The sequence below is a fragment of the Vanacampus margaritifer genome, chromosome 18, assembly GCF_051991255.1.
Source record: "Vanacampus margaritifer isolate UIUO_Vmar chromosome 18, RoL_Vmar_1.0, whole genome shotgun sequence".
In the NCBI taxonomy this organism is placed as follows: Eukaryota; Metazoa; Chordata; class Actinopteri; order Syngnathiformes; family Syngnathidae; genus Vanacampus; species Vanacampus margaritifer.
Genome location: NC_135449.1, coordinates 3,268,069 through 3,280,973, shown reverse-complemented (window position 1 = coordinate 3,280,973; position 12,905 = coordinate 3,268,069). Strand labels below are relative to the sequence as shown.

At 39.7% G+C, this 12,905-nt stretch overlaps 2 protein-coding genes across 2 annotated transcripts; both read left to right on the top strand.

Moving 5' to 3' along the window:
- The first annotated feature begins 1,902 nt into the window (after nucleotides 1-1,902).
- On the top strand, nucleotides 1,903-9,469 carry LOC144038426 (sodium-dependent neutral amino acid transporter B(0)AT2-like). Its single transcript, XM_077550931.1, has 12 exons — nucleotides 1,903-2,440; nucleotides 2,995-3,175; nucleotides 3,249-3,406; nucleotides 3,501-3,624; nucleotides 3,710-3,879; nucleotides 4,287-4,397; nucleotides 4,465-4,706; nucleotides 4,961-5,144; nucleotides 6,362-6,563; nucleotides 6,649-6,808; nucleotides 7,818-7,980; nucleotides 8,062-9,469. Exons 2-12 carry the CDS (start codon nucleotides 2,995-2,997, stop codon nucleotides 8,299-8,301), a joined length of 1,935 nt encoding a protein of 644 aa, XP_077407057.1. The 5' UTR covers nucleotides 1,903-2,440; the 3' UTR covers nucleotides 8,302-9,469.
- A 140-nt stretch (nucleotides 9,470-9,609) lies between these two features.
- LOC144038459 (uncharacterized) lies at nucleotides 9,610-12,881 on the top strand. Its single transcript, XM_077550990.1, has 4 exons — nucleotides 9,610-9,759; nucleotides 9,844-10,018; nucleotides 10,108-10,257; nucleotides 11,302-12,881. The coding sequence occupies exons 2-4, from the start codon at nucleotides 9,853-9,855 to the stop codon at nucleotides 11,538-11,540; spliced, it is 555 nt and encodes a 184-aa protein (XP_077407116.1). The 5' UTR covers nucleotides 9,610-9,759; nucleotides 9,844-9,852; the 3' UTR covers nucleotides 11,541-12,881.
- Nucleotides 12,882-12,905: the final 24 nt, after the last annotated feature.

Below are 12,905 nucleotides of genomic sequence, written 5' to 3'. Positions count from 1 at the left end.
ATGTTGCTGAAGGCCCGAATCGCCGAGACTGACGGGGAAATATGACACGTTGTGTTTAGGATCATTTCAATTTCAGGATGAACTGAAAATGCGGTCTGACTTTTCTGGATGAACTCAACTTGACCTTCTCTAAGCTTTTGAACGCACATGCCCAATTGTTCAACATTTCAGTACTTTTACAATCAAGGCAGATCTTATCAACTAGAATAAATAAAATTCAACAAGATATTCTTTTATTTTGAATCTGTGACTCAGACAGAAATCGAAGCACCCTCCCTAAAGCCAAATACACACCTCATGTACACAGTACACACTCCTTGACCACATCATAATGTACATTACACAATCTAATGAGATCTTATTTGTTTTCTTTATAAAGATTATACATGATCAAAGGGTGGGAATTCTGTTGAGCTTTTGGGTAAAATTTCAGCATAAAAATGGACTGTAACCTTTACAGGTCAACTTCATTTAACCTTCTCAAAACTTTTGATCATCCTATACCTTTTCTTTAAATGCCTTTAAGCATATTCATTGAACAGCTCTTCAAAATTGCCCAACCCAGAACAAAAAATGTTTTTTTTGGGGTATGAATGGCAAGACGTGGATGCACACTTCTGCCCTCTAGTGGAAGAGCGTTTAATTGTTCCACCACTATTTACAATGGCATAGAAGATTATTAACAATATTTTTAGTCAAATTTCACATGACACACTTTTTTTTTTCTTCTATCTTCTAATTTGTTATTCAGAGCAAAAACCTGCTGTAGCTACCTTGGACCAAGCAAAACCCGTGTTTTGTGATCTACATCCTAAGAAATTTTACGTTAAAGGTTCTCCCGTTTAAAAAGAGAGAAAAAAAAGCGTCCCAATGCATTTTCTATCGGTAAATGCAATCTGTAATTATGTCAATTGGTGTCACTTTTCACAACAAGCCTCGTGCACCAATGAAGGTGAGAGGCGGAGTTGGAAGAAGTGGCAGCAAGAGAATTTAGAAGCGTCAACATACTTGACTTTTGTTTTAAGGACATTTCTGCCCCGGGTATTTCTACGAATAAGGTATTTGCGACATTTTAACACGTGCGAGTGTTCATAACAGATCGCGTATGTCATCCAGTGCGTTCTCGCTAATACCGTGCATGTGTTTGTGCGCTGTTTTGACTTTAAAAGGGGCATACGTGGCAAAAGTGTGACGAAGCGGACAGTGCGCTCCGTGGAATTAGCACTCACATGCCTACACTCGAGACTGCCAATGTCAACAAAAACATAATTTTAAGACTTTTTTTATATATATTTTATTTGGAGAATGTCATCAGCATTTCTGAGCGCTTGATCCCATAGATGTCCATTATTGCGTTAGTTTACCTATTAGTGTCTTTGTTTTTGTTTTCATTAAAAAAAAAGAGAAGGAACGAAACAGAGGATTGGATTATTATTATTATTTTAACTGACGAATTTCAAAGGATTGATAACGGAACTTTTGATTTGCGTTACTTAAAACACACAATTTAAAGTGAAAACATTTTAGAATAGTAGAAGTTCAAGACCATTTGGTCAAAAATAAAAACTATGTGGGCTAGTTATCAATAATGACGCATGAGATAATGTAAATTGTTTACCCGCTTACGTAATATATAAATTTATTCGGATGTTGTAGAATGTGGTGCCTTCAGGAACCTAGTGGACGTAGGACATATGGGTTTTCACTATCCCATTTTTTTGCGAATGAAAAGTGGAACCAGTTAGGACAGCTAAATACAGTAAATTAACGACTTTTAAATCACGTTGTCTTGTATCCTTTCCTCTTTGTATCCTTTCCTCTTTGTATCCTTTCCTCTTCCACTTATGACGTTTACTGCTCGACAAACAATAGTCTGTGAACGCAGCACATAGGCGAGGAAAAGTTAAGAATGATGTTGCCTTCAAGGCCCCAGCGTGCGTAGGAGCTTCTGGGTTTTAATGTGAATTTACAACTATATAAAGCATAACTAAGTGATAATGCAAGTAGACGTTGAAAATTGGAAATCTTTAAGGCTTCCGAATACAATAAAAACGCGAATTTTAGGTGAACGTGCAACGCTAACCTGCATGCTTTCTTCGTTGACGAAAGAGCTGACAGCCAACAATGCCAGTAAACGCAGCATGTAGGCGAGGTCTACACGCGGTGGAGACTGTTTAGACAAATGCGGTAGTAATCTTATACTATTGCCCTTAGTTAATTATACAGCATCGCACTGCCATTGTGTTTATCGGTAGCATGTTTCCAGTATGTTTTTCCAAGTAGACTGCTTGTTTGACGGCGTCTTTTTGTTTGATCGAGATATTGTGGTCACACGTGCGTCAGTTTAAGATTTTATCGTCAATATTTTTTCCCACATTTCTACTCCCTCCGGTGTTATTTTTTCTTACCCAAGACGTACAATTAACCTCCTGCTGCTCAGGTTAGTTTGGGTTATGTTATGAGTACTGTAATGGGGTCCGTGCTTTTTGTCTATGGCCGTAAATGAGCGTGTTGTAGTTAGCTTGGTGCTTGGATGAAAGATGCCGCGAAATGACGCAAGAAGAGGTCACAATATTACTGGGGGGGGGGGGGGGGGGGGATACTAATATGCTTGCTTGAAACCAATTTTTGAATAACACGTCAAGTATTTTCCGTTTTAAACTAGTTCAGTGTTTAGTTGTCAAACATTTTAACCAAGTAGCACTTGAAAACTGCTTAGCTTTCCAAGTTCCACCGTCTTGACCAACATGATCAAAATTAGCATTGTAGCTAATTGTGTTCATCAAAAACGAGGCGAAGATTTTATCCTAAAAACTATATTTAGTATTATTTTATGCCACTGTAATGTAAGTCATGTGAGTTTCAACAAATTTAACTAGATATTACTGAACATCATTTTTCAGTCTTGTGTTTCAGTACACAGTAGTGTCCATCAAGGAACATATTTGAAAGTACAGATGATATCATTATTTGTTGTCCATTTTGTCTTCGTAGATGGAGAAGCAGCTCTCGGAGGCGGAGACCAACCGTCAAGAAGAGAACCAAGATGGCTCTGAGCCGGAAGCTCGAGCAGGCTGGAACAGTAAAATCGAGTACTTTTTGGCTCAGGTGGGATTCAGCGTTGGGCTGGGCAACGTCTGGAGGTTTCCGTATTTGTGTCATCAAAATGGAGGCGGTGAGAATAAAATAAAAAACATCAAGTTATTTTTGTATTGAGAAATAATAATGACTCACTTTTTTTCTTCCAGGATCTTTTTTGTTGCTTTATGTGCTGATGATGCTGGTTGTGGGCATTCCCTTGTTCTTCTTGGAACTGGCTGCCGGTCAGGCCATCCGACAGGGAAGCATCGGCGTGTGGAAGTTCATATCCCCCAGCCTTGTAGGAATCGGTTACTCGAGCTGTGTGGTAAGTTGAAAACGTTCCCGCCGGTCATTTCACCATTGAAATGAACGTGCCGTTAATGTGTTCCGACTAAAATTGTCATTTTGCGTTCTCGCAGGTGTGCTTCTTCGTGGCGCTCTACTACAACGTAATCCTGGCATGGAGCCTTTTCTACCTGGGCAATTCCTTCCAGTCCCCTTTACCTTGGACCTTGTGCCCGGAGGAGGACGCAAACGTAACAGGTGCATGCAAATCGTCACGTCTCATCTCGGCCAACGATTCAGGGAAAAAAAACAATCCTCATCGCAATGCTTTTTTTTTTTACAGAATGCAAGGCCAACTCCACCACGTCCTACTTTTGGTACCGCAAAGCGCTGGACATCACGGACAACATCGCCGAGACGGGCTCCTTCAACCCGTACATCGTTGGCTGCCTGCTGGCCGCGTGGGCCATCGTGTGCCTGGGAATGTTCAAGGGGATCAAGAGCTCCGTCAAGGTGCTTTTAGTCTTAAAAGCCAAACGATTGTGATGACATCATCTTCTCCAAAAAAATTTTTCCAAAGGTCTAAGGGACATGAGTGATGCAATAAATAGAGCTGATGAATTCATCTGGATGCTAACTTACCAAATGTAGCTAACTTATTTTTGCTAATGAAAACATTTAGACCTCCAGTCTTGAGGCAACATAACGCCGCGCGGCTCCCGCAGAGTGATATTCTTTATTTTTTATTTTTTTCTTCTTTTTTTCCTGGAGAGCTCAGTATTGTTCATTCGGTAATTTTACCGATTTGACATGTCATCATCATTGCTCTCCTTTATTTTTTATATATATATATTTTTAAATTTTATTTAAAAAAATAAATAAAAATAATAATAATGATATTATTTCTTGAAACTTGTTAGGTGATGTACTTCTCCTCCATCTTCCCCTACGTGGTGCTGTTCTGCTTCCTTGTGCGAGGTTTCCTCCTCGAAGGGGCCTTGGAAGGAATCACGTACATGTTCTACCCCAAGGTAACGAACGGCAGATGACGATTTGGCTTTCAATATTGCGCTCGTTATTGGACCTGTCTCCGCGCAGCTGGAGATCTGGGGAGACATCCAGGTGTGGCGGCAGGCGGCCACGCAGGTCTTCTTCGCTCTGGGTCTGGGTTTCGGTTCCGTGATCGCGTACTCGTCCTACAATCCCAAGAGCAACAACTGCCACCGCGACGCCTACACGGTGTCGCTCATCAACTTCTTCACGTCGGTGCTGGCCACGCTGGTGGTCTTCGCCGTGCTCGGCTTCCGGGCCAATAAGATCGTCGCGGAGTGTGTCGTGAGGTACAAAAAACATCGAAGGAATTCTGCACAGGGTTCTTTTATTTTTTATTTTTTTTCCTGGAGAGCTCAGTATTGTTTATTCGGTAATTTTACCGATTTGACATGTCATCATCATTGCTGGCTTTTTTTTTTTTTGTATGTGCGTGCGTGCGTGCACAGGGTTCTAAAATATTACTAAAGCTACTTTAGACGAAAATGTCTTTCTGTTACCCTCATGCAAAAAAAAAAAAAAAAACGGTGTTCTTTTTCCTTAGTAACCTGAAGGTGCTGTTGGAGCAGGCCCAAACCGGTTTGATGGACCAAAGCATGCTGCCAAGCTTTAACCACTCGGACCCCGGCTCTTTCGGCCTGGAGGCGTACAGGAACTGGTTTGGACAACATGGAAGCCACGTCCCGGTTAACTTGTCTGTTTGCGACTTGGAAAAGGAGATGCAGAAGGTAGCAGTTACCGATACCGATTATTACTAGTCAAGGAGTATCATTTGTAGTAAAAGAGGAAATATTAGCATCGAAATAAAATTCAAAAAATAAAATTAACTCATTCAAACCCAAAAACGTATAAATATGTTTTTTAATACTTTTTTAAATACTTTGTCCATGTTCACTCCCCAAAATTTATTTATACGTTTTTTTAGTTTTTTTTAATGCTAGAGCTTACAGAAGGCTTTGATGATGCAGCTTCCGACTTGAAGAGGTCGCTAAAAGCAGTGGTAGTTATTACAATAAACGGCCAGGAGGTAGCAGCAGAGTATAAGAGATCAGCCAGGGCCATGTTGCAAAAAGCTCTTTCGCCAACTCTTTTAAACAGATTTGTGAATCATGACGAAACGTGGCTATATTGTAATGCTAATTGCTACAAAACGGAAACATATACAAATGTTTTTTTTTCTAATGAAAGAAGATTCTCTAATCTTTCTTTTAGTAGGTTCCGTGTTTTGATAGCAATAGAACCCACTATTCTGTGGGCCTTGCAAAATCTGTCAAAATCCAGTAAAACAGGCGGGAGCGAAGGGGGTTGCTTCGGTCAAAATGGCTGGGCGTGAATGAGTTAAAGCATGTTTGTTAAAACAACGTTTCAAATTTTCAACATTTTAAAGGTTTTCCTTTTAATTTTTAAACATAAAAATAATAGAAAGCTTTGTTTAAAAATTATAACAATAATTGCACGCAGCATCCAAGGTCATTAGCATGTTAAGCTAAATAAAAAACTAAGAAGTGAATAGCTCCCGAATTTTTTTCTACTGTAACTATTTTTCCAAAATTTCTACATCATTTCTTCATTTTTTTTAAATTAAAAAGTGTCAGCAACATATTTTATAAAGTAAAAATATAAATAAAGACTAATCTCACTAATCAACAAATGCATGCAAATGTAGCTCATTTTGTGTGTTTTTTTGTCAGAGTACTTAAAAGGTTTCAGTGAAGAATTGTCGGAACATGTTCAAAATGTAAAAACTGTGGCCATCTTACAAATCCTGACGAAAACCCCAAATTTGCTACGTTCGCAAGCATTCACCGCTCAGTGAGATGCAAGCTTTATCGGCCTTCAGATTCATAAAAAAAAGTCAGATGACGATATTTGTGAAAATGCCGAATAATGTCTCTATCCCTACTCCAAAAAAAAAAAATCCAATTGCGTGTTTGTATATTTTCAGGGCGTGCAGGGCACCGGCCTGGTTTTCATCATCTTCACGGAAGCCATGTCGTTGCTCCCCGGCAGCCCGTTCTGGTCGGCGCTCTTCTTCCTCATGCTGCTCAACTTGGGCCTCAGCACCATGTTCGGAACCATGGAGGGCATCCTGGCGCCGCTCACCGACCGCTTCAAGACTCTGGCCAACAACAAGACCAAATTCACAGGTTCCAAAAACACTCACTCACATGATAAACCATCCAAGGCAAAAATTTGCTCGCTTCCTGACTTTTCCCGTTTGCGCCGAGACAGTGTGCAGCTGCCTCGTGGGCTTCCTGATTGGCCTGCTCTTCACGCAGCGCTGCGGGAACTACTTTGTCATGATGTTCGACGATTACTCGGCCACCTTGCCTCTTATCATCGTGGTGGTGTTCGAGAACTTCAGCGTGTCGTGGTTGTATGGAGCGGACAGGTGAGGCAATATCGTGACAATCATCGTATCGTGATGTTTGGGTGTCGTGACTTCTCTAGTAATTAATCGCATGACTTCAGTAGTTAAGTCACGATTAATCGCAAATTTTATATCTGTTCTAAATGTACAATAACATATTTTTTCTTTGTTTTCATATTCTTGGTAACATAAAAGTGGAAAAAAAAATCTTAATTTTCTATCTAATTTAAACTAATTTTCAAGCTAAATTTTATACTCTATTCCACTTTTAAGCGCAATATATTTGTTTTGAATTCCTCTTTCATTCCAGCATTATTTATTACTATTTCAAAATTCTTTTCTTACCATTATGTGTAAAAATTCAATTCAATACTCACGATTAATGGCAAATCTTATAGCTTTCTAAATGTACAATAAAAAATAAAAAAAGTTTTCATGCTCTTGTTAACATAAAAAGTGAGAAAATATTAAACTAATAGAAATATGGCTGCATCTTTTAGTCATTGATATTGTAATTTCATAATAATTCATAAAATTGACTTTAAAAAGTACTGTAAAAAAAAAAAGTGATTTGCGTTGAGGTCATTTTTCTGCCACTAGATGGCATAAGTGCATTTGTAAGACATTGGTGAAAGCTCAGTGCATTTTTCTTTTTATTACAAGAGCCTATCTAATCTTTCACATGAAGAAACTTGTGAAATTCTGGAATTCCCGCAGTACAGGCTTTCCAAGTAAGGAGCGGCGTTAAAAAAAATTAGTGGCGTTAAAGGAAGTTTAACTAAAAATTAACGCCAAATTAATTTTGACACCCCAATTTAAAAAAAAAATAATTACAAATACATTGGATCAGTTCCTGCTAGTGTCATATTTAAGCTAATATGCTAGCTAATACTATTGACGAGCATTTATTTATTTTAACATGGCTTCCTGATGGTGTACATGTTAGACGCGCGGCGTTGGTGTTTTATGATCATCTGCGTTTCAAGTGATTTTGCCGCCATCTCGAAACCACACCGTCTTTTGTCAAAAGGTTTCTGGATGACATCGAGGCCATGTTGGGTTGGCGTCCCTCTGTGGCCTACAAGTATCTGTGGAAGTACATTTGCCAGCTGGCCATGATGGCACTGCTGGCGGCCACAAGCATTAACATGTTCATCAAAACGCCAACTTATATGGCGTGGGATCAAACGACGGTAGGAAACCACACAAGCTTTTAAATCCACTAAATATGAGTTTCAGCTTTCCCCGTGCTTGATTCCCTATTTATTTCCCAGGGTTCCGAGATGGCCGTGCCTTACCCGGGCTGGGCTCTGGCCGTCTTAGCGCTGCTCATCATATTTGCCATGATGCCCGTGCCGCTGGGCTTGTTCTACACTCTCCTCCAGGACCGGAAGCGGGCTCGCTCCGGCGGGATCGCGGCGGTTGAGTACACAATTGCTAGCACCAAGTGTGACACGCCCATGACCGACATGTCCGATGTCAGCCAATTGAACGGGGACACGGGTTCAGCCTAAATTCAGTTATTCGGTTCACTTTGATTTTCTTTCTTTGTTTCTCGGTACAACGGGGCCTATCCTGAGTTCATATTTGGGTGTTAATATTTAGGGGTGTGCCCAAAAAAAAAAACGATTCTCATTTAGTACGATTCAGAATCGGGTTTTGAATGTCCCAAAATCGATTTTATTTCAATTATTTTATACGGTCTTCCCTTTTGTTTGCGTGTTTCTTTATCGGGGGCGCTGTTCATGTTGTACCCCATTTGGCCACTTAGGGGCAGTGTGGTTCCACGCGGTCTGATACACTGTTAAATTGTAGCCACATTAGAGAATAAAAGGAAAGTCACGATCAAGTTATTTCAATAAGAGTTGTTTGTTTGTTTTTTTGCAGCGTGGAGCCGTTCTTTTGAGTGATAAAAGTGCCGCGAGTAGCGCGCTAATTACCATTAGCGAGTCCGACTGGAGTAGATCATTACGATTGCTTGAACATCTATAAATTGGAGCAAAAGTCATTTTGGAAAAAATTAAATAAAAATCTCTCCTAATCGAAAATCGATTCTGAATCGAATCGTGAGACTTTTAAAGATTCACACCCCTATTCATTTGTGTCAGTGTTACTTTTTCACACACAATGTCAATTTATGTTTACAGTTCTTTAAAAAGCCTACATAGGTAAAACAAAACCTTTTTTATTTTTTATTTTACATTTTTCATTTTACATTATGTTAATAGTTAACAAAACTTGATCCTATGAGTCATTTGTGAGATATAAACGGAAAGTTTTTATCAACCCGTCCGCTTCAACAAAAGCATTCTGTGATTATTGTGTGCAAGGAAGAAGTATATTTATTTTTGAAAGTTTTTAATGTGAAAACATTATTTCCAATACGCGGTGAAGTGTTAATTTTTTCTACGTCCGTTTTCCATGGCGTTGTTTATAAGAGCTATTTTGTGCTTACTACGGAAGATACATTTGTGAAAATAGGATGATTTAATGCTGCCAATGTACAAATGCCAAGTGCCTTGTTTTTCCATGAAAATGTTTTTATTGTGCCATGTACAGTTTTGACCATTTTTTGTTGTTGATCATTTTCAAAGATGTACAGAAAAGGGAATTTGGTGCCTTTATGTAATATATTGTTCTTATGAAAACATGTTTCTCATTAAAGCAGTTCTTTGAACACAATTGATTTTTTTTGGTTTGAACTTGATGGATTTGTGGGTCGCATTTGACCATTTTGTTGTCATTTTAATGTTTTGTCTTTTAAGGTGACACAAAATGGAGTCCCGAGCGTGTTTTCAACCTGCTTGGATGTTCTGCCCCTTTTTTGTTTCTCGTTGTGTGGAAGACGACGACTGGCGGCGTGTCCCCCGTGGAAACTCGGCATCCTGGGAGCTCCGTTGTCTTGGATGCGTTGTGCTTGTTGGAGTCAGACGGGACGACGCCGACACCCGCTTCCACCTCGCTGACCTCAGGTTCGGCACAATTGACACCATTTGCTTTGAAATGACCAATTGAAATCTTTGCGTTCCCTCTTAATTCTTCTCCTGTTTTTGTAGTCGACTTTGATGGCCGACCTTTTGTGTTTGTTCTCCGTGCTGCTGCTGCTGCTCCTTCCCGTGAGCTGCAGCCAGAGCACCCTCCACACCCACCGGGACGTGGCGGCGCTCCCTCCTCCGGCGCCGGCTCCGCAGAGGAACCAGGACGCCGGCAATTTGAATCCAAAACTGACACGTGAGTCCCGGAATAAACCGGATTGGAATTTGTCGGGACGGAGTTATTCATATGTAGCTGCTGTCCGATATTTTGTCGGCCCCCGACAGACGGCCACGTAGACCAAGACAACGCCAAGGTGGGCATCTTTATGGCGGCGGCTGTCGGAACGTGCACCTTGATGGCGGTCGTGTACTGCATCTACAACAAGTTCTACAGTAAACAACCGTACCTGCACACCCAACTTCAAGAAGAACCAGGTAGAAAATGTACAAAAAATAGTATTTGGAAAAAAAAGAAAAAAGCAGAACAATTAAATACTCTTGCCTATTTGCATTTTTTTTTTTTTTTTTTTACTCATTCACTGCCATTGACGGCTATACACGTCAAAAATTCATTTGAACTATTTCTATTGGTTTAACATTTTTTCTACTTTTGTTAACAAGAGTATGAAAAACTATGTCTTTTTTATTGTTCATTTAGAACAGATATAAAATTTGTGATTAATTGCGAGTTAACTAGTGAAGTCATGCGATTAATTACGATTAAAAATTTTATCGCCCGACACACCGAGTTTTTAATAATCCAAGTCGCGTCAGGCGATTACAAATTTTAAAAAATAGATGTTGAAATTAAATGTAAACATAATTTAAAAGTGTCATTTATTAAAAAATAAATAAATACTAGAGATGTCAGGCGATTCTTTTTTTAAAAATTGTAATTAATCGCATGACTTCAATTGTTAACTCAAATCGCACATTTTATATCTGTAATCACTAAATGTACAATAAAATATATATTTTTTCAAAATTTTCATACTCTTTTAACATAAAAGTGGGGGAAAAAAGTTGAAAAATGGGGGGGAACTAACAGAAATATGACTGCATCTTTGAGTCATTCATAACAGTAATCTCATAATAATTCATAAAATTGAGTTAAAATTAAAAAGATGTACTGTAAAAAAGTTTGATATTGATTTGTGTTGAGTTCATTTTTTCTGCCACTAGATGGCATCATTGCATTTCTAAGACGCTGACAGCTTAGTGCATTTTTCTTTTCTTTTTTTCATATTAAGATGAAGTAACTTGTGAAATTCTGCACATTTTTAAAATTGTAAAATACAACTTGAACTCAGTCTCCACAAATAAATGCATTATTATGAAATTTATTGCTGCTACATTTTGCTGCATTGCGACTGGAATTCCCCCAGTAAAGGGCAGTCTTTCTAATCATGCGTTAACAAAAATTAAAGGAACTTTTAAAAGAACTGAAAATCAACTAATATATACCTATATCTTGTCTAGATCCTTTGGGCTCCCCCTCGGTGTATTTCCAAGCCTCCAGCGAGGCGGACGTGCGACGCGCCGGCTACGGCTCCCTTTCGGACACGCCCTCCGTCATCTCTGTCCCCCCTTATCTGTCCCCCCCTCCCTCCGCCATGCCCTTTCCTCCCCTCTTCGCCTCCGCCTCCTCCGCCTCCCGTTCCCCCTCGCGCTCCCTCAGAACCATCTCGGCCAAAGACCTGCAGCGCAGTTGTATCTGAAAGTAGCCACGTGTGCCACTTGTGAGCATTTATTCACCACGTAGTTCTTCAGCATAATAATACGCATACGCGTGACTCCTCGAGCCTTTGCATATTTACTTTAGCAGGCAAGTGCCCAAACGCGTTTTGTGAACCGTAGTCATTTGTGGGATAGTGTAAATGTATTTATAGCGCAAATAAAAACAAACCTGCACCAAATGCTCATTTCCACATTTCAGTGATCATTAACTCGTTCGCTGCCATTGACGGCTAGCGACGTCTAAGTTTAATTGGGATGGCAGTGAAAGCGGCAATAAAAAAAAAATAAAAAAAATTAAAGTAGTGTTGAAGAAAATGATCTTTTCCTCCGCGTGTTCGTTTCCTTTCGGGTAGTGAGAATGTTGGTTATCCGAATGCAGGCTGGAGATCGATGAACAGTTGCTTCGAAGCTTTTATTCCTACAGAATATTCCGGGCACAAGTGAGTTCCAGACAATAGCTGCAGCCTCTCACAAGTGCGAAGATTTCAGAGGACTTACAACATTCTTGACATGAGATACTTTAAAGACATCATACTAACACATTGACTTCAACCACAGACAAATGGTCTGTGGTTGTGGAAATAGAGGAGGTCCTCCCGACATTCCAGCAGCTAGCAGAAATCCAGACAACACTCACAAAGACACATCCACAGATAAAAGTTCTACTGAAGAAATAAGGAAATTAAAACAGTTATGACTAAATCTGGGCAGAAGACCCTCTTCAGTAGCCTCTTATTCATTTGCTTTATTAATATTAACTCATTCGCTCCCAACCATTTTCACTGAAGCAACCACCTTTGCTCCCGGCGGTTTTACTGGATTTTCATGGACCTGACCAAAAGAAAGATTTTAGTCTCTTCTTTCATCAGGTAATAAAGTATATTTGTATCTGTTAACGTAATTAAAATATAGCTTAAGTTTCATCATTATTCACATTCCTGTTGAAAACACTGACAAAAAAAGAGCCTTTTTTGCAACATGGCCCTGGTTGATCCCTTATACTCTGCTGCCACCTGATAGACCGTTTTTTTGTAATAACTACTATTACTTTAAGGCACCTCCCATGTCAGTAAAATGGATAAATACGTTTTGAGGAGTGAAGGACAAAGTATTAAAAAAACATATTTACACATTTTTTGGGTTTGAATGAGTTAAGAAAAAAATGTGAGATGTCCGCTTTTCATCTCCACCCAAGCGCTTCCTCCTTTTACTTGTGTTTTTTGTCTGCGTCTCCTCCGTCGTGCGCTCCAGGAATAGCGTGCCGCTTATTGCCGTGTGTGTGTGTGTGTGTGTGTGTGTGTGTGTGTGTGTGTGTGTGTGTGTGTGTGTGTGTGTGGTGGTGGTGG